Source organism: Oncorhynchus masou, chromosome 10 (assembly GCF_036934945.1).
Source record: "Oncorhynchus masou masou isolate Uvic2021 chromosome 10, UVic_Omas_1.1, whole genome shotgun sequence".
NCBI classification, from domain to species: domain Eukaryota; kingdom Metazoa; phylum Chordata; class Actinopteri; order Salmoniformes; family Salmonidae; genus Oncorhynchus; species Oncorhynchus masou.
In genome coordinates, this window is record NC_088221.1 from 28,529,681 (window position 1) to 28,553,797 (window position 24,117).

General features: G+C 43.2%; 2 protein-coding genes and 1 long non-coding RNA gene across 5 annotated transcripts; all 3 read left to right on the top strand.

Annotated features, from left to right (window-relative positions):
- The first annotated feature begins 482 nt into the window (after nucleotides 1-482).
- On the top strand, nucleotides 483-6,219 carry LOC135546965 (potassium/sodium hyperpolarization-activated cyclic nucleotide-gated channel 1-like). Its single transcript, XM_064975526.1, has 10 exons — nucleotides 483-790; nucleotides 1,038-1,224; nucleotides 1,942-2,046; nucleotides 2,165-2,308; nucleotides 2,506-2,667; nucleotides 2,753-2,846; nucleotides 2,971-3,098; nucleotides 3,262-3,408; nucleotides 5,134-5,371; nucleotides 5,680-6,219. The coding sequence occupies exons 1-10, from the start codon at nucleotides 606-608 to the stop codon at nucleotides 5,853-5,855; spliced, it is 1,566 nt and encodes a 521-aa protein (XP_064831598.1). The 5' UTR covers nucleotides 483-605; the 3' UTR covers nucleotides 5,856-6,219.
- Nucleotides 6,220-9,915: 3,696 nt separating this feature from the next.
- Nucleotides 9,916-14,961, top strand: LOC135547468 (uncharacterized). 2 transcript variants are annotated; one of them, XR_010456716.1, is made up of 5 exons: nucleotides 9,916-11,400; nucleotides 11,501-11,678; nucleotides 11,781-11,961; nucleotides 12,134-12,249; nucleotides 12,359-14,961. It is a non-coding gene; the product is annotated as an uncharacterized LOC135547468 (long non-coding RNA). The 2 variants fall into 2 exon arrangements; XR_010456715.1 differs by having other exon boundaries at nucleotides 12,134-14,961.
- A 160-nt stretch (nucleotides 14,962-15,121) lies between these two features.
- LOC135547469 (uncharacterized) lies at nucleotides 15,122-24,014 on the top strand. Of its 2 annotated transcripts, none has more exons than XM_064976508.1 (3): nucleotides 15,122-15,672; nucleotides 15,887-16,710; nucleotides 18,201-24,014. In XM_064976508.1, the coding sequence occupies exons 1-3, from the start codon at nucleotides 15,336-15,338 to the stop codon at nucleotides 18,684-18,686; spliced, it is 1,647 nt and encodes a 548-aa protein (XP_064832580.1). In that variant the 5' UTR covers nucleotides 15,122-15,335; the 3' UTR covers nucleotides 18,687-24,014. The 2 variants fall into 2 exon arrangements, with proteins under 2 accessions (XP_064832580.1, XP_064832581.1); XM_064976509.1 differs by having other exon boundaries at nucleotides 18,204-24,014.
- Nucleotides 24,015-24,117: the final 103 nt, after the last annotated feature.

Consider the following 24,117-nt stretch of genomic DNA (forward strand, 5'->3'; position numbering starts at 1 on the left):
TATTCAATAGTTTATCAGCCGGGAGGGAGGGAGAGAGAGATATTTCCCTCAGATTACACAGACCCACAAAGAATTCCAAAACAAATCCAATGTTTATGAACTCCCATAGCTATTGAGTGAAATACCACAGTGTGCAATCACAGCAGCAAGATGTGTGACCTATTGCCACAAGAAAAGAGCAACCACTGAAGAACAAACCATTGTAAATACAACCAATATTTATTTATTTTCCCTTTTTATACTTTAACTATTTGTACATCATTACAACACTGCATATAGACATAATATGACATTTTAAATAATTGTATTATTTTGGAACTTTTGTAAGTGTAATGTTTTCTGTAAAAAAACATTTCACTTTTATCTATTTCACTTGCTTTGGCAATATAAACTAATGTTTCCCATGGAAGGAGGGAGGGAGAGAGAGAGAGGTCTGGCATCCACTCCCCTCCCACTACACCACCTCAATAAGCCCTGGCCACAGGAGCTGTGATGGAAAATTACCCTGTGACCAAAAAGACTGAGTTAGAAGCGACTCTTCAGCAGCCCAGGGAAGGATGGCCAGCTCGGTCGGCTGAACAGAGGAACTGCGTGCTCCTTCTGGGATGGAGAACTCCCAAGCCCCTGTCGGCAGACGCACAGCCAGCACCTGTGGTTGGAGAGGTGTCTTTCTGCCTCAGCTGAACAGGCAGTCTCTATCTGTGTACGGTAGCGAGATAGCTGTGGAGAAGGAATGTATACGCCAGCTGCAGAGTGGAGTCTGGGTCATCCACCCATTCAGCCCCATAAGGTATTCTTCTCTAACTACTGTTTGTGCTGCCTTGGCATTTTGTCTGTCCTAGAACAACAAGTTAGACCTTGGGGATGTCTTGGCATTTTGTTTGCCTGTCAAAGCACAACACAGCAAGTTTGCAAAGACAGCAAAGAGCTTAGGTATATGCCAAAGAAAACACTAAAGGGTGTTTAAAACAGTGTTTCTAAGAACTGCGTGTCTGCATGTCTTTAATATGCAAACCCTTTGTTATTGTGTCTTGTAGGAGTTACTACATCATGTGTATGGTTGCCATCACATTCCTGAATTTGATTGGGATCCCCATGGAGATAGCTTTCTTAGACGGGTACAGTGGAGTGGGCTGGGAAGGTTTCAATGTCTTCTCGGACACTTTGTTTCTGATGGATGTGGCTCTGAATTTTCGAATGGGTATCATCTCTGAGGACAGTGAGGTAATGTGGCTCTGATTTTACTGTATTTTCAGACCAGTCCCAATCTGTGATAGTTTTATAATCCCCTTCCACGAGCATGCAATCCCAATTCGCCCTTTCTGTATTAGTTTCAATACACAGAAGGGGCCAGATTAACTGAACCCCTGGCGCATGTGCTAAGCCTGCAGCTGTTATTTGCAAGAGGGAATTTTCCAAATTTGGAAGATAAAGATTCTGAGAAGTAGATTCATTTACAGATAACTATTTATAGATTAGGTTTCCTTTTATCTTAAATTCTCTCATGAAAATAACAGGCACAAACTTTACCTAGGACCAAGATGCTTAGTAAATATGTCCTGAAGTGCACCGGTAATGAAACATAATGAAACATGGCTGTGGATCATTGTTATTTGATAAAAAAAGAAATGGGAAAATTAGGGGGCTAATCAAGAACAAGTTAGTGCTTTATGCTGTTTCAGTTTCAGGCCAAGATGGTTTAAAATATTAATGTGAAAGTTTGGCCAATTGACTACCCTGTCAAGTTTATATTAATGCACTTTTCTATTAATAGCTTATGACGTACATTCTGGATGGCATCACTGTCTCGTTTCATTTTGGCCAGAATCCCAAAACATTTAGCTTCCGTTGAATGGTTGAATGATTAATTTGTCTGAAGCATGCTGCCAATCATTAATATCAATCATCTGAACATCTACTGTCTGTTATTCAATTCCGCAGGTGGCTATCCTGGATATCAAAAAGATCAGTGTGATTTACCTAAAGAGTTGGTTCATACCAGATGTGATTGCAGCATTCCCAATTGGCTACATATTATTAATTGCGGTAATGATAAATCACTCCAACTGTTCCAGCGTCACGCTGTTATACAGTAGTTCCAGTCTAATGTAAGATCATGGAATTAAAATATGCATTTGTATTTGTGTATTTTTTATTGTGACAGGAGTTACAATCCCACAGTGACACCTCCACCTCAGGTTCCAAAGCCAGTAGAATGGTCCGGATTCTCATGTTTGTCCGAATCATCAGCCTCGTCAGGCTCCTCAGAGTCTCCAGGCTTGTCCGCTTCTTCAACGAAGTTGAGAAGGTAAGTTCTGATATGTATGCTGCACATCCCCACAAAGTCAAACCTTGTACTACAAATACATTTGGCCAATAAGCAATACAAACATGTACAGGGGTAGTGCTTTTGATTGGCATACACATCTAGGTTATCTTTGCAGTCCAATCAATATTTTTAGTGGCATCATGTTTAATAATTTGCCTTTGTTTCTTTCCTGATAGGTTTCAAATGCCAACTTGGAGTATGTTCAACTGTTCTTCCGCATACTGTCTTTGTTTATGATGATGTTCCTGCTGTGCCACTGGAACGGCTGTATCCAGTACTTTGTCCCGATGCTGGAGGAGTTCCCATCAGACTGCTGGGTCAGACGAGAGAAACTGATGGTAAGCCCCACATATACTGAAATGTAGGTCTCAGCTGCATTGAAATGGTTAATTCACCCTATATAAACAATGTGGTATTTTCCAGAATGCCACAGTTGGTGAGAAGTATTCATTTGGAGTGTTTCGGGCTCTCTCTCATATGATCCAAATATCCTATGGCTCCACGGAGTCACCAACAAGTAAGGACTGTTCATAATCTGGTGATATTCTATTAGACTGATGCTACTCCAAGACTGGAGTGCGTGGAGTTTAATCGCAAATTATTACACTGTATTTGTGTGTACTGGGTTTTCTGCTCCATAGATGAGGTGGAGCTGTGGGTGGTCATGACCAGTATGCTGTCTGGGGCTCTAATGTACACTGTACTGGTGGCCAACGCTGCTGCCATAATAACCAACGTAGACCAAGCAGCAAAGGCCTACAAGAACAAGGTATTCTAAGTGTAATGGAGATTTAATGCCTGGGCTTTTGCTCATAAAGCTAACACAGATGATTCAGGTTGAAAATTGATCACATAAGAAAGGAACTCTATTAATATGTCACTTAACTGTAATGACATGTCATTCAAAGGCCATCATGTCTGATAATCTACAGATGAATCATCTTGATGACTACATGACTTTCTTGAAGCTTCCTAATGACCTTCGGCTTCGCATCAACAAGTACTACGGGGCCCGCTATGGGGGGAGATGGTTTGACGAGAAGAATTTTCTAATTTCAGTCTCCTCAGCTTTGAGAGAGGTACTTCAGTCATATTCTATTTTATACAACTTCTCTGTATTCACTGTGTCTTTAGGTCCCACTTTACATTAGGCAGACCTTATATAATAATGTACAAATGTAAAAAAATATACACTGAACAAAAATATGAACACAACATGTAAAGTTTTGGTCCCATGTTTCATGAGCTGAAATAAAAGTCTCGGAAATGTTCCATATGCACAAAAAACGTATCTCTCTCAAATTTTGTACACAGATTTGTTTACATCCCGGTTATTGATAATTTCTCCTTTGCCAAGATAATCCATCCACCCAACAGGTGTGGCATATCAAGAAGCTGATTAAACAGCATGATCATTACACATGTGTACATTGTGCTAGGGACAATAAAAGGCCACTATAAAGTGTGCAGTTTTGTCGCACAACACAATGCCACAGATGTCTCAACTTGAGGGAGCATGCAATTGGCATGCTGACTCTAGGAATGTCCACCAGAGCTGTTTCCAGATAATGTAATATTAATTTCTCGTAAGTCACCACCAACGTTGTTTTAGAGAATTTGGCAGTACACCCAACGGACTCACAACCACAGACCACTTGTAACCACGCCAGCCCTTGATCTCCACATCCAGCTTCTTTACCTGCGGGATCATCTGAGACCAGCCACCCAGACAGCTGTTGAAACTGTGGATTTGCACAACCAAAGAATTTCTGCACAAACTGTCAGAAACCATCTCAGGGAAGCACATCGGCGTGCTCATTGTCCTCATCAGGGTCTTGACCTGACTGCAGTGTTGCAGTGTCGGTGTTGTAAGGGACTTCAGTGGGCAAATTCTCCCCTTCGATGGCTACTGACACGCTGGAGAAGTGTGCTCTTCATGGATTAATCCCGGTTTCAACTGTACCTGGTATGATGTCAGACAACGGTGTCTGTGGGTGAGCGGCTTTCTGATGTCAACGTTGTGAATAGAATGCCCCATGGTGGTGGTGGGTTATGGTATGGGCAGGCATAAGCTACGGATAACGAACACAATTGCATTTTATCAATGGCACTTTCAATGCATCCCGAGGCCCCTTGTCATGCCATTCATCCGCCACCATCACTTCATGTTTCAGCATGATAATGCACAGCCCCATATCGCAAGGATCTGTACACAATTCCTGGAAGCTAAAACATTTCCCAGTTCTTCCATGGTCAAAATTCTCACCAGACATGTCAACCATTGAGCGTGTTTGAGATGCTCTGGATCGCCGCGTACCACAGAGTGTTCCAGTTCCCACCAATATCCAGAAACTTCACACAGCCATTGAAGAGGAGTAGGACAACATTCCACAGGCCACAATCAACAACCTGATCAACTCTATGCAAAAGAGATGTGTCGCACTGCATGAGGCAAATGGTGGTCACGCCAGATACGGACTGGTTTTCAGAACCACGCCCCTACCTTTAAAAAAAAAAGGTATCTGTGATCAACTGATGCATATCTGTATTCCCAGTGAAATCCATTGATTAGGGCCTAATTTATTGATTTATTTATTTCAATTGACTGATTACCTTATATGAACTGTAACTTAGTAAAATCTTGATGCATGTTGCACGTAACTACATGAAGTACATAGCTACATTCTACCCACCTGTGATTTCCTTAGGTTATTACAGCTGTGTTTAATACTGGAATCTGTCTGTCTAGTTGTGAAACTTTATTATGAAACAATCTGAAGAAAAGCTTTGTGTGTGTTATACAGGAGATTCTGACGGTGATGTGTTCGAGCCTGCTGAACAACGTACCCATGTTCCAGAACCGAGATGTCAACTTCCTGAACACCGTCCTCCTCCAGTTTCAGCACGAGGTCTTCCAGGAGGATGATGTCATCTTCCACCAGAACGCGCCCGGCGACCGCATGTTCTTCATCGAGCACGGCCAGGTCCTGGTGGAAACAGACTCCTTCCCGCAGGAGCTGGCTGACGGCGACTACTTTGGAGGTCAGGCTCACATTCGAGTAGCTCATTTCAGCATCATTCATTCATTTGTTCAGACTATCATTCTATTCAGGCCATCACACAAGAGATTGGGTAATCTTGAAATTCTGATAGTCAAACCTCATCCTTCATCCATTTCTAACATAATTGAAAAAGACCCAACCCCCAACAAGTTATTCTTATTCTCCTGTTCTACATGGTTGTGCTGATTACATCCCTGGGACTATGCAGGATATGACAAGGAACAGTGGGTATATCTGATGTGCATTTTAATAAATGTATATTGTGTTCTGTGCCTTACTGGTTTACAGAGACCTGCCTCATGACCAAAGGAAAGCGCTTGGCCACAGTGCGAGCTCTGACCACGTGCCAGCTCTTCTCCCTGTCCTCAGATCGCTTCCAGCGGGTTCTACAGAGCTTCCCTGACATAAGGAGGGACATGGAAAAGTGTGCACAACAGGACAAGGAAGATGTGATACATCTCTAGTGCAGTGTAGTTCAGACTTGGTACTGTGTAGACTGGTCTAAAATTGTATTATACTTTATGTATAAAGATTTTATGAATATTTATTTCTTCAAATTTAGCAAATCCACAATACATGTTTAGCTGTGCATCATACAACCCATAGTCTGGATTACTAATAGTTATACTCTAGATCTGGGTGGATCCCAAACACCACACAATAATGTTGCTTTAACTGAGAATGTATATCAGGACAGGCAATGATTAAAATTGTTGTTTTGTTTTTCTAATCGTTTATTGTGAAGAAATGTCAGTTACATAAAACAAGGTCTATTTGGTTATGAAAACAGCTGAAATAAAAAGGGAAACATAGTTTCAGTTGACTGAACATCTGAAGTAGTGTATTCATTCATGTGTGCCCAGCCCCAGCAGATGCAGCAGCTGAACCTAAGCCTGCAAGACTAGCCAGCCCCCCTCTCTCTTATCCAAACACACACAAGGTGCCCGAGGCCAGCCTATGTTTGTACTCGTACAGGTAGTAGGAGGCTTGGGGGAAGTTACACTTCATCTCCATCTTGCCCGGCACCACATGGACAGCCACCGCTGAGCCCAGCCCCTCCTGCAGCTTCTTCAGCATGCGAGAGGCCAGGTAGTGTCGGGCCTTCCCTGGGTCCTCCTCGATGGCAGTGTACACCTCTGGAGGTGGGTTGGGGATCTTCCACTCCAGGTCCACGATCAGCTGGTGGATGTGGTTCTTGTCCAGCGAGGTGGGCGTGTCACGGTAGCAGGCCACCACATGAGGGCATGGTGCCTCAGATGACACGGACAAGAAGTGGTTGGGCTGTAGTGTGTTCCCCGGCCCTCCCCCCCATCCTCCTCCAAGGGCCCCATGGCAGGGTGCACCATGACGGCCCAGCGCAGCCAGTCGTAGTTCTTCTCCAGGGTCTTTAGAATGCCGGCTGCCGCCTCCTCGGGAGCTGAACGGCTTTGCATGGCCTCCTGCAGCTGCTGACGGACGTCCTCCTCCGCCTGCTGTAGGAAGTAGCCTGAACAGCGACCCCCAGTGGTCTTCATCTTCCTGTAGAGGGCACCCATGCGCTCAGACCAGGTCTTCATCAGCAGGGCCTGATCTCTGCCCGTAAGGAAGGCCTGGGTGAAGAGGCACAGCAGACCCGTGCCTAGGACAAAATTCACCTGCAAGAGGAAGGAAGAGAGGCTGATAAAAAAAAAGTTCTATGCTATGACTATGTGACTCATGTTCAGGAGATTAAATAATAGTAGTGTTGCCCCCCTTAGTTAACTGGTGGTCTACTTTACTGAACAGACTGCATCTTGAAGAATCAGCATTTGGAGAGGCATAGCATACACAGTGAGCTCCAAAAATATTGGGACAGAGACACATTTGTGTTGCTCTCTACTCTAGCACTTTGGATTTGACATCATACACTGACTGGGGTTAAAGTGCAGACTGACAGCTTTAATTTGAGGGTATTTTTATCCATATCAGGTGAACCATTTAGAAATTACAGCACTTTTTGTACATAGTCACCCCATTTTAGGGGACCAAAGATATTGGGACAAATTCACTTGTGTATTAACTTTTCACTACTTTAAGTGTTTGATCCCATATTCAGAGACCGCAATGACCACTTCAAGCTTGTGACTCAATTTGTTGGACGCATTTGCAGTTTGATTTGATTGTGTTTCAGATGATTTTGTGCCCAATAGAAATTAACAGTAAATAATGTATTCTTCTTTACTTTTATTGTAAAGAAGAATACAATGTTTCTAAAGACTTGTACATTAATGTGGATGCTACCATGATTACAGATAATTCTGAATGAATGTGAATCATGTTGAGTGAGAAAGGTAGATAAACACATCATTCCCCAAGACCTTTTCACCATTACAATAAAATGGGAGGCTATACTGGGGGGCGGGGGGGGGGGGGATATGATATTTTTGTGTCTAACTTTCTCACTCATCAATATTCACGATTATGTATATGATTGAAAACAATCTGCTTCAGCAGCAGGGGCTGGGACGATTCTTCAAGATCACACAGTGCCCAAAATAGCTTGTATGTAATCAGTCTCAAACATTTTGATGCAATCTTTGTGACTGATAAGTTATCCAAGGTTAACATAACAGATGTGTTTGTATTTCTCGCAAGGTGAAATAAGGTTGTCTCTCCACATACATTTTCTGCTCACTAGCAGAGGAATACATTTTTCAGTGTGACGTACCAAGTGTTGGAAAACATAGGGGTGAACTTTGTATATGCAACTGCATTACAATTAACACTATCAATTTTGAATAAAACACACAACCAGTAACTTTGACTATTTTTGTGTAAAATGTTTAGGGGTAAAATAATTTGGCTGAGTGCCAGATCTGGAAGTAGGCTACACTCTTAGAAAAAAAGGTGCCATCTAGAACCTAAAAGGGTTCTTCATCTGTCCCCATAGGAAAACCCTTTAAATAACCCTTTTTGGTTCCAGGTAGAACTCTTCAGTCCCATGTTGAACCCTTTACACGGAGGGTTCCACATGGAACCCAAAATAGTCCTGCCTGGAACCAAAAATGGTTATCCTATGGGGACAGGCGAAGAACCCTTTTTTCTAAGAGTGTAGAAAAGCATTAGCTTCATGTCTATTTACTAACTGTTTTAGTCTGACAGTCAGATAAGGCATGGTGCCCAGGCAAGCAACTTCGTTCTTTGAACTTCGTGGATAATTTTGGTAAACCAAAGAATGTGATTTACACATTAATTGGTTAGAGAAATTTAGAATGTAACATGATGACCTCTATTGCCTGTTGAGAATTGTGTGTTGATGGCTGACCACTCCCTGACCCCCACTGACCTTGACACAGAACTCCCTCATCTCCCAGCGTTTGGGCTTGCGGTTCTGGACAAGCTCTTCCAGCAGGGTCGGCTGGTCTGTCAGGACCGACACCCCCATCAGCCGGCTGTGGAGGGCCGTCAGCTGCCTCTCCAGCCGGTGCTCCTGAACATACTGGAGAAACACCTCTGTCTCCCGTTTGGTGAACTCAGACTGGGCCCTGACGACCGCGCCCAGCTGGTAATAGACCACGGCCAGGTCATCCTCCAGCCGATGGACCTCCTGGTCGGTCAGCAGACCCGGCCCTGCAGCAGCCAGCTCCTGGTCTATGTAGTCCAGGTTCTTCCTGGCAAGGTCTGTCTCTTCAGCTGAGGCACTGCCACCCAGGTAGGTACAGATGCCCTCCACCAGAGTCCTCATGGTCTGCATGTAGCCCACCGGCTCCAGCACCTTGCCGAACATTGCCATCGCTACAACTAAATGGTTTTATTTACGAAATATCTGTTAAGTGTGAAATAGCCTGCTGATTCTGGTGCTGAGGAATCAAGAGAAATAGATCTAATTATAGGCCAATACGCCAGTGTAGTCAATACAGAAGGCCAATATCTACCAACCATAATCTTCTGTAAATACTTATGCTATTCAGATTATAGAAAGTTTACATGTTACTCCATTACTCACCAGTCAGAATGTTTCTTCGTCAGGTCTGTGGTGACCTTCACTGTTTCCTCAGTATTTATACACTCTCCAGCATAATCAGCGATCTGATAAGGTTCCTCCACCTCCTAGCTCTATTAATCGTCCTCATGCTAAAGAGGGTTATAAGTAAAGGAAGTGAGCTTATTGCAAATGAATAGATGGATAGACATTTTTTTTGTCATGAATGTTACAAATGTTCATACTGAAGTGTGTTATGAACTCTTGCCTTTGAAGTTTTTCTTCATGATGATATTGTCAGTCCACCACAGAATTCTTCAAAAAGTATCTTGCTCATTTCTCACTCTTTTTACAGTTTTTATTTCTTTACTTATTGTTCACCTAATACCTGTTTTGCACTATTGGTTAGAGCCTCTAAGTAAGCATTTCACTGTCAGGTCTACTACACCTGTTGTATTCGGCGCACGTGACAAATAAACGTTGATTTGATTCTGTAACTAAATGTATTTAATCGTGAAGCCGGTAGGTGGCAGTTTTGCATTTAGCTCGAGATGCATTCTCTTCTTCGGTGGTGAAAGTCCTGAATAGTAAATTCTAAAACTATTTCCGGAAGTGGCGCAAAATTCCTGTGCCAACTTGTATGAATTTAAACAGACAGCGAAAGTTGTTTAAATTGCAGTTCAAGATAACGATACTACTTTTAGAAACACATCTGCTAACAAATGGACTCGTAGGCACTTGTTTCGCTGCGAAACCTAGCGATGAAGATTGAAACTGCCGGTCTTTAGCAGGCACACCAGAAATACGACGAAGAATGTATGAAACATACTTCCACCAGAGATACAGTAGCTATATAATGACGAGATTGGTCTCCGATAAGCTGGCGGTCTGCCAAAATACCTTTGAAACTAGATGTCATTTATATGAATTGAATGTTCCACTGGGTAGAGGTGAGGCCACGATCATAGCACTGAGGGTGCAGTGCGATTTCTGCATGAGCTGCACTCGGAGGTCAGCGGCCTCAATGTGGTACCTGATGAGCTGCTTGTAGTTAATAATAGCCATGTGACTCATTAGTATACATATTTAGAGAATGATTTACATAACTGGCTTGTTGTGAAGGAGCAGCTAATGCGCCAACAGGCAGGAAGCCTAGAGCGTTGGTCTTGTTACCGGAAGGTTGCAAGATCGAATCCCCGAACTGACCAGGTAAAAATGTCGTTCTGCCCCTGAACAAGGCAGTTAGCCCACTGTTCCTAGTGTAGCCGATGTGAAATGGCTAGCAAGTTAACGGTGGTGCGGGGCTAAAAGCGTTTCAATCGTTGACGTCACTCGCTGAGACCTGAAGTAGTTCCCCTTGCTCTGCAAGGGCCGCGGCTTTTGTGGCACGATGCTTCAGGGGTGTCAGTTGTCTGTGTGTGCAGAGGGTATCTGGTTCGAGCCCGGGGCGACGAAAGCTATACTGTTAAATTGATGCTGTTGACCCGGATCACTGGTTGCTGCGGAAAAAGAGGTCAAAAGTGCGACTCCGACTAGACCAACAATACCATCAGCACCACTCTCAACCTTTCAGGTTATGTCGACATAGGACTCGTTTTACTGTGGATATAGATACTTTTGTACATGTTTCCTCCAGCATCTTCACAATGTCCTTTGCTGTTGTTATGGGACTGATTTGCACTTTTCGCACCAAAGTACGTTCATCTCTAGGAGACGGAACGCATCTCCTTCCTGAGCGGTATGACGGCTGCGTGGTCCCATGGTGTTTATACTTGCGTAATATTGTTTGTACAGATGAACGTGGTACCTTCAGGCGTTTGGAAATTGCTCCCAATGATGAACCAGACTTGTGGAGGTCCAATTTTTTTCTGAGGTTTTGGTTGATTTCTTTTGATTTTCCCATGATGTCAAGCAAAGAGGAACTGAGTTTGAAAGTAGGCTTTGAAATACATCCACAGGAACACCTCCAATTGACTCAAATGATGTCAATTAGCCTATCAGAAGCTTCTATAGCCATGACATCATTTTCTGGAATTTCCCAAGCTGTTTAAAAGTACAGTCAATTTAAGGTATGTAAACTTCTGACCCTCTGGAATTGTGATACAGTGAATGATAAGTGAAATAATCTGTCTGTAAACAATTGCTGGAAAAAAATATGTTATGTTGCAGGGTGAGACACACACAGGCAGATGAAGAACAAGATCACTTGGAACTTCCAACCTCCAATAGAGGCGCCAATCAAGCCTGGTTATATAATGTGCTGGAGATCTCGATCATTGGATGTACAGTGGAAAAAATCTACACCAGAGATGCCAAGCAGAGTCCTTTCTGGGCAACTTTGCCCTTTGTAAGCTGAAACTGCTATAAAGTCACTTGAGTGCTTACTTATAGTAATAGTTAAGTTGGAGTATCTATTTTGCCTCGCTGTCCCTTCTCTCCCTGACTGTAGACGGGTGGTGGTGGAGGCCGTGGGGAGCAGAGCATGGGGCAGGAAAGCCCCCCTCTCAATCCTGGAGCCAGACGGTTCCACCCAGGCATCCAACCTGGGTACCCTGCGGGTGAGGGGATTACCCCGAGCCATTCGGTCCCGAGATGCCGGACCTAAGCTCTGTCACACAGGACCTCTTAAGGTGATTGCACTGGAGATTTGTGGAGTAGAAGATGTGGGAACTGCCTTTCCTGTGCACAGATAGGGGTGAAAGGGCTTCAGTGTCTGTACTACCAAGTGGGCTTTTAGAGATGTGTTATTTTACCTTCTGTGCTGACTGGTTCTGATGATGGGTTTTGTCTTTCATCTCACAGCTCATTTCCCAGAGCAAGAAACTCCCCACAGCAGTAGTTCAGCCACACTACATACCTTCAATCCTCCACACAGCAACAGGGAAGAACAGGTCCACTCTGATAATACCAACAAGAAAGTAGAATATATTTATTAATAACATATCCTTAAAAAGAGTTACACCATTACCAATTCCAATAGATTTACTTACTAGTCAAACCTCTGCTCTCTTTTTGTCATTCCTCCAGGCCCCAAATCTTCCCTCCAGGGCGGTGTCAGGCCATGGTGTCAGAAAGTCTTCCCTCCAGGGCGGTGTCTGGCCATGGTGTCAGAAAGTATTCCAAGCTACGTGAGACAGATTCCTCTGTCCAGCCTCAACCAGGCCATTCAGAAGAGTATTTTGGGACTCGGTTGCCTCAGGTGGTCATGCAGGGTTTCTGATGGAGGAGCTGAAGAGGATCACGGGGGTGGGCATCAAAGCCCCCATGTACTTTAGGTGTCTGACTGAGCTGAAGAGGTTGTAGCATGTGCAGGGAGTAGGTACCAGCGCCATGTATAAAATTCTGTCACAGACGCATACCTGATCGGAATTAAAATGACATTCCCTACCTTCTTAAACCTCCCAAATGACTCGACACTACTGAGTGAGGTCCCATTTACTGACCATCATTTGAGTAGGCCTTGACTTTTTGTTGTTACATTACAGCCTTATTATAAAATTGATTAAATGATTTGTTTTCCTCATCAACACACAATACCCCACAATGACAAAGCGAAAACTGGTTAAAATAAAACACTGAAATACCTTCTTTACATAAATATTCAGACCCTTTACTCAGTACTTTGTTGAAGCACTTTTGGCAGCGATTACAGCCTCGAGTCTTCTTGGTTATGACGCTTCAAGCTTGGCACACCTGTATTTGGGGAGTTAATTTTTATTATTCTCTATAGATCCTCTCAAGCTCTGTCAGGTTGGATATGGAGCATCGCTGCACAGCTATTTTCAGGTCTCTACAGAGAAGTCCGGGCTCTGTCTGGGCCACTAAAGGACATTCAGAAGCTTGTCCCGAAGCCAGTCGTGCGTTGTCTTGGCTGTGTGCTTAGGGTCATTGTCTTGTTGGAAGGTGAACCTTCGCCCCAGTCTGAGAACCTGCCCCAGAGTGCTCAGGACTTCATCAAGGATCTCTCTGCTCCATTCATCTTTCCCTCAATCCTGACTAGTCTCCCAGTCCCTGCTGCTGAAAACACCCCCATAGCATGATGCTGCCACCACCATGCTTCACCGTAGGGATGGTGCCAGGTTTCCTTCAGATGTGACACTTGGCATTCAGGCCAAAGAGTTCAATCTTGGTTTCTTCAGACCATAAAATCTTGTTTCTCATAGTCTGAGTCCTTCAGGTGCCAAAAGTCCAAGCTGGCCATCATGTGCCTTTTTACTGAGGAGTGTCTCCCGTCTGGCCACTACCATAAAGGCCTGATTGGCGGAGAGCTGTAGCGATGTTGGTCCTTCTGGAAGGTTCTCCCATCTCCACAGATGAACTCTGGAGCTCTGTCAGCATTACCATCAGGTTCTTGGTCACCTCCCTGACCAAGGCCCTTCTCCCCCGATTGCTCAGTTTGGCTGGGCGGCCACCTCTAGGGAGAGTCTTGGTGGTTCCAAACTTCCTCCATTTAAGAATGATGGAGGCCACTGTTCTTGGGGACCTTCAATGCTGCAAAGATTTTTTGGTAACTCTCCCCAGATCTGGCAACTTTCATAAATTACGTGCATTACCACCACTGTTTGAGTGATGCCTGCCACTAGTGGTGGTGAATACTCTCAGCAGAAGTGGACACGTCTGTAGGCAATCTTTTTTACACACGTTGATTCCGACACAATCATCAGAACTCCAATACATGCAAGCCTGCCGCTGCGTACAAAGCCGTAGGCATGTCTTTATGCCTCCCACTGTTTGAAAAACTCACGGGTGACCAATCTTCCACCTAGCCCCTTCTTTTTAATGGTATCTGTTGCTTTTATACATGTCTTACTCTCGCTCAAAAGACTTGTGGCTTATTTTTTTTCATTGGCATGTTTCGTTTCTAAATGTCTGCACAAGACTGAAGGTTTCACCCACGAGAGAGTAACGGTTAAGGTGATTGGATGTTCATTATTTGACGAGGCTACCTGTATTTGACAGTGTTGTTATTTCACTGAACACTAGATGGTTTCATTTTATTTTTGGCAGTGAAACATGGCTAGTCAGGTGACAAAAAACCCTCACCCAAATGTATAGCCCCCTTGGAAAATATAAATGGACTGTTTGGAAATGTGAAGAAACATTTTTTGATTTTTTTTAATAAAATGATTTTAAAAAAGTTAATCACAATTTTATTTGGCGTACCCGTGGGGGAGGATGTCTTCCTTAATTCACCCCCCATAAATGTAACGGACCTATACCAGGAGCTGTGTCAGGCCCACCACGTCTGTTGACTCATCCAGATGTACCACATAGAATTCACTGGCTTCGCGTACCCCAGATTGGGAAAACCTGGTCTAGCCAACAACAGCATAGCATGAGTGCCTCAAAACCAATAATGTATATAAACCATGGATTGCTGATGCTATGTATTGGCCATTGAGAGGCCATATTGTCACTCCCCAGTGGGAGCAGTCCTCCATAGGGATTAATGGAATTCTACATTATTTCAATTAATGTTATAAGTACAATTACATGTATCTTTGTTATAGTGGGGACAGTAAGTATTAAAACGTATACTTTAAGGAACATTTTATAGATGTAGATGTTTTTATTTACCATGTCAAATGATGCATTCGGGTGTCTAATATAATAAATGTGGCAAAAACGAATGTACGCATGAATAAATCAATTTCTATAGGTTCCAAAATATGTTTTACAATTGTGGGGGAGCACCAAGATGGTGGCACCGTGGCTTCAATCTAGCGGCCCCTATCGGTATTCTAGTGTATATAAACCACTGCTCAAAACCTAGCTAACCAGCCAGCTAGCTGTAGCTAGCGTTCCGAACTAACATTATCCAAATGCAGTTGGTTAGCTAGTAGCTACCTTCTCTCTGTCAACAGGTTTTTCAGGTTCTTTCTTAAGTTCTTATTGTGTTACTCTTGATTCCACAGCCATTTTTGACAGCGTTTGATAATCTAGCTAAATTGTAAGTGGAACTGTCAACGAGTAGCAGCAGAAAATAAATACTAGTCGCGTGCTGATGACATCGGAGAAACTGTATAAAACAGAGCCTCCTCGACGAATCACGCCACTGGAAAATTACAACGAGGCCACAAAAAGTCCCTTTACTAATTTGCCAACAGCCACCATTTTGGGAGTCAGAATTGTATTGGAAAACCACCACCCTTTGGGCCTTATTATGGTACACACGTGCGTGGTGGCTGGCTGTCGGAATAGAAGAATACCAGGCACATCATTGTCTTTTTACCGTTTCCCACGCGATCCCGACAGAAAGCAGCGTTGGATAGCTGCTGTGAACAGAGAAGGCTGGCTGCCAAACGACGGGAGCAGGTTGTGTAGTACTCATTTCATATCAGGTGCGCAGCCAACGTTGTCAATAAAACAGTCCATAAATGAGCAATGTGCCATTCAATTCACTTTTGAAGTTTTCCCAACCAGCACCTGACCACCATATTAAACGCTACTGCTATTCTTTACTTTTTTTTTTACTAGAAATCACTGCAGCTGTATGTTCTAATGTGATTGTGCATGATGCCTCACTAAAGTTTCTCCCTTTTTCTTCAACTCCAGGTAAACAGGTGAAGAATCCACGCTCGCCGGACTATGTTCCCTCTGTATTTACATCAGCTCCCCTATCCCCGGAGTCAGAAATTAAGGAAGAGACTGCTGCCTTTGAAATCTCAGACAAGCAGGAAGCCCAAGTGGAGGCTGCCAACGCCTTGCTCTTCCTGCAGGGCCAGGGCAGGTCTGTGGTCGACCAGAGGCCGAGCCAGGTGGCCCAGAGTGCATCCTCATCCTCTACCAGTGACAATGGTGAGGAATCTGAACCCGTGTCAAGCGACAGCAAAGACAGGGGAGGGAAGCCCGGCAAAAGGTCAGCCGCAGAGCCCGACAACTATGAGGATGTGCTGAAGATCTTGAAGAAGGAGAACCGGGCTCTCCGGGAGTCTGTGGATAAAATGTCACTCTCAGAGACCTCATTCCGGAACGACCCAGAGAAGGTCAGGTTTTACACTGGCTTGCCCAACTACTTTGTATTTGAGACAGTCATGTGGCTCCTCGCACCACACATGAACGGGACCAAGAACATGGTCAAGCTCTCCATGTTTCAGCAGCTGCTGCTGACACTAATGCGTCTCCGGCTTGACCTCAAGAACCAGGACTTGGCCTACCGCTTCGGCGTGAAGGTTGGCACAGTGACCAGGACAGTGCTCAGAATGGTTAACGTCATGTCCACCACGCTGGTACCCACGGCTGTCTTCTGGCCCTCCAGGGCTGAGCTCCGCAAGAACCTCCCGGCAGCTCTCCACTCGACGTACCCTGACTGTGCCGTGATCATAGACTGCTTCAGGGTGACCCTGGAGAAACCCGGGTCAGAAGTAAACTTGTTGTGTGTGAGTATCTGTCCTGTCTAATTTGGTATATATGATATATGCTGTGGTAAATATATGCTGTTATACAGTACCAGTCAAAAGTTTGGACACACCTACTCATTCAATTTTAAAAAAAAGTTGTTTTTACTATTTTCTAAATTGTAGCATAATAGTGAAGACAAACTATGAAATGATACATATGGAATCATGTATTAACCATTTTATATTTGAGATTCTTCAAAGTAGCCACCCTTTGCCTTGGTAGCGTTGCACACCCTTGGCATTCTCTCAACCAGCTTCATGAGGTAGACACCTGGAATGAATTTCAATTAACAGGTGTGGAATTTCTTTCCTTAATGCGTTTGAGGCAATCAGTTGTGTAGTAACAAGGTAGGGGTGGTAGACAGAAGATGGCCCTAATTGGTAAAAGACCAAGTACATATTATGGCAAGAACTGCTCAAATAAGCAAAGAGACAGTCCATCATTACTTTAAGTCATGAAGATCAGTCAGTCTGGAAATGTTCAAGAACTTTCAAAGTTGCAAGTGCTATGATGAAAGTGCTATGCTCTCATGAGGACCGCCACAGGAAAGGAAGAGCCAGAGTTACCTCTGCTGCAGAGGATAAGTTCATTAGAGTTACCAGACTCAGAAATTGCAGCCCAAATAAATGATTCAGAGTTCAAGTAACCGACATCTCAATATCGACTGTTCAGATGAGACTGCGTGAATCAGGCCTTTGTGATTGAAATGCTGCAAAGAAACCACGAGCAATGGACATTTGAGTCCAAAATTTTGATTTTTGCTTCCAACCGCAGTGTCTTTGTGAGACACAGAGTAGGTGAACACATGATCTCCGCATGTGTGGTTCCCACCGTGAAGCGTGGGGGTGCTTTGCTGTTGACAATGTCTGTGATTTATATAGAATTCAAGGCACACTTAACCAGCAAGGCTACCACAGCTCTCTGCAGCGAAACGCCATCTCATCTAGTTTGCGCTTAGTGGGACTGTAATTTGTTCTTCAACAGGACAATGACCCAAAACACACATCCAGGCTGTGTAAAGGCTATTTGACCAAGATGGAGTGCTGCATCAGATGCCTGGCGTCCACATTCACCTGACCCCAACCCAATTGAGATGGTTTGCGATGAGTTGGACCACAGAGTGAAGGAAAAGCAGCCAAGTGCTCAGCATATGTGGGAAGTCCTTCAAGACTGTTGGAAAAGCATTCCAGGTGAAGCTGAAGAGTGTGCAAAAGCTGTCATCACAGCAAAGGGTGGCTACTTTGAAGAAATGTAAATATAAAATGTATTTAGATTTGTTAAACACTTTTTTGGTTACTACATGACTCCATATGTGTTATTTCACATGTCTTCACTATTATTCTACAATGTAGAAAATAGTACAAATAAAGAAAAACCCTTGAATAAATAAGTGTCCAACCCTTTGACTGGTACTGCCTGCCATAATTTAAACCCAGAAACAATTGCTCCTTGAATTTACTTGAACCAGCAGGGGGCGCCAGCAGGGAGCAACACTCTGAAATACATGATAGGCATGGCCCCGCAGGGCGTGGTCACTTTCGTCTCCAGGGGGTCGCCGGGGAGTGTCAGCGACAAGAGCCTGGCAGAGGGGTGTGGCTTCCTGGGCAAGCTCCTTCCAGGAGACGTGGTCCTGGCCGATAAGGATTTGGACATTGGTGAGTCGGTGGCGGCTCATGGTGCCCTGCTGAAAATCACTGGCTGCGATGGCGGAGAGGGGTCTGAAGGGAGCGAAGGTGTCTCGCTGACAGACATTTCCCCAGAGAGGCTGAGTGTGCGGAGGCATGTGGAGACGGTTGTGTCCATGGTGAAACTAAGGTACTCCATGCTGACTGGCCCAGTGGAGGTCCCCTTCACGGCCGCTGAGCGGTCATCCAACATTTTCACTTTTGATAAGATTGTGCAGGTTGCCTGTGCCTTAAACAACCTGTGTATATCTGCTACACCCCTAGAGTGACTCTCACTAGTGCTGCTCCATACGAGCATTGATAGCCACTTTAATGCTTGAACACTTAAAGAATCTATATTTTGGATGTAAATGGCATGTTGAGAAGTGTCCAGACACATTTCTTGCAAAACTTACCCCAACCAGCGATAGACGTTCTCATGCTCATTCTGCAGTGCCAGTGCGTGAAAAGAAAACATGAACAAAAGCCCCAACATCACCCAAATACGTCCTTTTACTTGTTTTGTAATTTATGTACTTCAGAACTTTATCCGCAACGTTTAATTTCGTTTTGTACGGCACGAGAGATACTTCTGTGTGTGCATGTGATGGCTAACATTGAGCAGCCAAATGGATAGGTTTACCACATCCTATGGAATACAACGTTGTGGTTAAAGTTTGAAATGGCACAATTGCATGTGTACAACATCTAAAGACCTGCATCTGAATGCATTTGTTACTTTTATCCACACACTGGCACTGCAGAACGAATATGAGGTAGGTTATCACTGGTTGGGGTAAGGTCCTCAAAAACAAGTGTCTGGACATTTGGCCATATGCATCCAAAATATAGATTTAGTTTAAAAAAAGTGAACTTTTTCTTCAAACATCCTAGCTCCATTCTACAATTCCACTCGTAGATGCTGGAGAGGGGAACTTTTTATTTGTATTTTTTCAGAGGGTATTTGGATCCATTTATCACAATATTTTCACTGTATTACTATTTTTGCCCCTCTGGATGTAACTGAGTGAGAATTTGAATTACTGAGCTCATCGACATTTTTTAAATGTGGATATATTTCAGAAGGACATTCCAACAGTTCCAAGTATTCTATGATTGAATGTACTTTGGTTTTCGACCATTACTTGGTTCTCAGAGACCATTGCGTTACTTACAATGGATCGAACAGTAGCCTACCGTTTTCCTCAGGTGTTAGTGCTTTAGTTTGAAATGCTGGTACTGCTGTAACAAAACAGATGTTTTTACATGACACAATGCCTTCCATTTCATATGAATAACCACGTTTCCATCCAGTTTTTATGCGAGTAAAGTCATACAGTCTAAAAAAATTTATGACAGTTTTGATGGAAACGAAGTTTCGGTACAATTTTATAAATGCTGACAGATAATTTGTTAGTTCGACATGGTGGGATCTTGTAGTGTCGGTAAAATTAATTATGTGAGAAATGGCGGCGGAAACGCCTTTGTGCTCAAATATTGATATAATAAACATCAAATTGAAGTAAATTTGGAGTCACGTGATATGGTGTGTGGTCCTCCCACTACGATTCGGGAAACCTTGCCGTTTATTAGGCTACAGATTAAATCAATTATGAACTTCACACGGTAGTGGAAGTGCACTGTGATCTTGATGCTCCTTTCCAATAAATATCGAGTCTTATTCTGGTGACATGATAGCCGAGGCTTGACAAATATATTTTTCCTGCTCTTATCCATAATAATCTCATCACAGCATACCCACACTTTATCTGCGAGCTGTTGTCTAGAGCGCACGTGTCAAGGCCAGAATAGGCACATTTGCTATTTAAAGCCACAGTTTTTGTGACACAATTTTTGCCAGAGTTGACAATGCGATGGAAACATATTGAACTTTAGATTTGTATTCAGTACATGAAAACATAAGCGAAAAAGTACATTGTGTGTACATCACGCACTGATTTTTATCCGGAAAAAGTACATTTGGTGGGAAAATGTGTATATTTTAGTTCTAGATTCTAGAGTATTCGTATGACAATCTGTCGCCAATTGGATAGAAATATAGATAATGTCAACTGTCCTCAAAAAGCACTGGAATGTAGGCTAAAACTTTGTCACTTATGTTGTGGTTTATGCATTCTCTGAGCATGAGTTAAGTGTGTTTCTTCTTTTTTCACGTCCAGTTTGTTCATGTTAATAGTGCTGACGGATGTCAATCTGCAAGGACAGTCTGTGTATGGTCTTTGGTTCTGTTGATTGAGAGGTGCTGGGAATTTAATGGTGCAGTTTAGGTGCCTCTTTGTAGAATCTGAGAGATAAATACTTTTCCACTTGTCTCTAACATGTAGGCTCAGCATTCCCGAAAAGTCCCATTACATCAGAATGTTGAACAAACTTAACTTAAATTTACTTTACGTGTGTCTAAGGTAATCTGATACAAAATCCAGAGGGAAGTGTTATAAACCCGACCTTCAGCACGCTGGTCTGTATATCGGTTGAATTTTTAATACCGATGCAATTCGCATGTGACAAACGTTTGGACAATATGGTGGCGAACACTTACCGCAGATTGCGAAGAAACGTGCTTCGGACTCCTATATTTGGTTACAGTAGGCTATTGTTTACATATTGTGCATCACATGCAATGCATCGAGAGATTTTTTTTTTTAAATCGCGTAAACAACACTACTGTGGATACCCTACCACCACCCCTCCGACTCCCAAAATACGCTAAAACGGATGCGCGCACATACACCACCTCATTGCGGAGTCCTACTAGGAAGACTACATTAACGTTCAAGAGGACTGCCATGAGCATGATGCTGCCCATTTGCCTATAAAGTACCTATTTTGTTTGAATATAGAAGGTGATGTGTAGGAACTTGAATATTTGAGTGTTATTTCTGCTGTGTGCATCCTTGGGATGATGCGGCGCACTCTACGCTGATAAACCTATTCTTTGCCATGTTACAGCCCTATTCGGACGGGTATTACTAGAGACGTTGGTTTTGTAATTATCCAAGCATGTGCATTATTCCAGAGAACGATTCACACAGGATTAGTTTTTCCAAATTGTCCCCTGTAATTCTTAATTTTTTTCCAAAGCCAGTAGGTTTTTATTGTAGGCGAGAATGTCAACATGATAGATATGCGACACGTGATTGGCTGCTAAATGTATAGGTCTCCCCATAAATTTACATGGATGAAGTGTGATCATAATCATTATTTTAGCGATCCATCCATGGTAGACGTCCTTACTAATGCCCCACATCTAGCTGATTTGAGATGCTGGACCGTATTTGCACTTGACTATTTATGGATGAGAGTGAAGTTGCCATTTCCCAAAAAGTTTAATGGGGATGCTGCTTTGCGATCTATTGCCTAGGACAGGGCTCTCCAATCCTGTTCGTGGAGAGCTACCATTCTGTAGGTTCTCTCCAACCCTGTTCGTGGAGAGCTACCATTCTGTAGGTTCTCTCCAACCCTGTTCATGGAGAGCTACCATCCTGTAGGTTCTCTCCAACCCTGTTCATGGAGAGCTACCATTCTGTAGGTTTTCACTCCAACCATAATCTAGCGCATCCGATTCAATACTTAGCTGGTTGATAAACTGGATCAGGTTAGTTGCAACTGGGGTTGGAGAGAACCTACAGGACGGTAGCTCTCCAGGAACAGGGTTGGAGAGAACCTACAGGACGGTAGTTCTCCAGGAACAGATTTGGAGAGCCCTGTCCATGGACATCAATAGCCAGGCAGGGTTGTATTAAATGAGCGATAGACAATACTTTGTATTGCACATTTAGGCCTAATTTAAACTGATGCATTTGGCTATGTTCAACTTCAATTCACTGGCTAAACTATTCTTCATAGTGCCATACTCTGAGCCTAATATAAACTTCATTCTACTTTTGAATTTACGAGGCATTGGTAAATATAGCTTCCTCGCACGGTTCTGACCGTTTCTGTCTGCCCAGATTCTCTCCCTCGCCTGCGCCTCTTTCTCTTCACAATGAACAACGCCAGTGTTTGGTCTTCTGTCTGTTGCATGTAGAATAGTTTATCTACTAATTGATATCCCCTACTATAATGAACATGCGCAAGCCAAGAAATTGCGAAATACAGCATTGCGATAGCCTAAATCGTTTGATTACGGATCTGACGGTTTGCCTATTGGCCGAGATGTCTGGCTGTGCACCTCCACCATTCGCTCTCATGCTCGCTCGCTCTTTCTTTATTTTCTGTGAAAGATGTGAGAGTTTGTTCTCGAAATAGAATACGGAAAATAGTTTCCCCCGTTGCAAAAATACTGAATCTTGAGTCGATTTCGAAGCTTGACACCCAAAAATAGGAGTCGACTCCCTACCTAGGTGTCAGAGAGATGCTATAGCACAACATGTTTACTTCTCATTGCTTAAATGCACATTTCATTGTTTTGCTTACTTTGTGTATTATAATAAGCTGATGTGCTTTTCTTCACAATGACGGGATGCTATATAATGTTGTTGTGTCTATAACCATGTTTGCCAGTGACAGTCTCTTCCCAATTCAAATATTATTTTTTTAAACAAAAAGTTCAGTAACAGACCCATGGATGCACACAGCATAGGCATGTATATTTTTAATTAATTTGCTATTCATGCATTAAAGCTCTGACACACTGGTAGGATTGTCAACCATTTTCCTGCGGACAGTATTTAGCACCTCAGAATGGTGTCAGCAGTCAATCTCTTTTTTGTGTTCACGCAGCAAAGACCTTGAAAGTTGTCAGCCACTCAATCATATTAAAATACTCCAAACCAGAAGTTGGTGATGCTTATCCGTGCATATTGCTTATGGTCTCGCTATCTGCACTAATGTTGCTAATTTGTAGAAAGCCCTTGTTGATACGAGCTAGATGACGAAAAAACAATTTATTTCCCTCTCCATAATCCCATAGCCAAATTGTTTTGCTAGTTAACCTTGGCATATTCACCAGCTAGCACAACGAGCTAGCTAGCTAAGGACGCTGGACTAACTAACTCTGCAGTTAGCTAATCAATTGTGATAGAATTATGTCAATACTAGTTAGTGGTTAGAGATCTTGGAAGTATTTAGTGTTGTGTGCATTTAGTTAGCTAGCTAGCTACACTACATTCCCATAGCCTACATTGCATATGAAGTGTGACTGGCTCGTCCATGGATGTAAGGAGAAAATGCCCTGTTTCACCCCCTTTTTTGGGCTCGCACACTTGGGGGTTCATGATCTCTACTTGGCTCAAAGTGAAGTTGTTGGCCACTGACAAGTTTATCTATTCTACAAGTACAATCATTAGACCGGGTCGGCATGCAGCAGGTACAGCTTTTCTTCTGTAAACATAAAGAACGACATCCTACTGTTGTTATGTGTACCGATCGGCAGTGAGATTCTTGGTATTTCATTCTTTACAATTAATTTCAAAATATTAAGTTATTGCACTACTCTTGATTGTTATTTACCTGTGCAATGTTCTTGTGTATGAAAAGCATGTAAGACCCATAGCCTGCCCTATTCCATGATGCAAATGATTATCAGCCTCCTTTTGATGTCAAGGGTTATTTGTTGTGTTCATTATTTGCCTATGAATATAAACCAAATATTAATATATTGAGTGTGGTTCATATTATTCTTGTACAGAACACATTTAGTTAGTTTTGCTAAATGCAAGAATCAATTTCCAAGTTGTATTATTATATAGCTAAATGCAT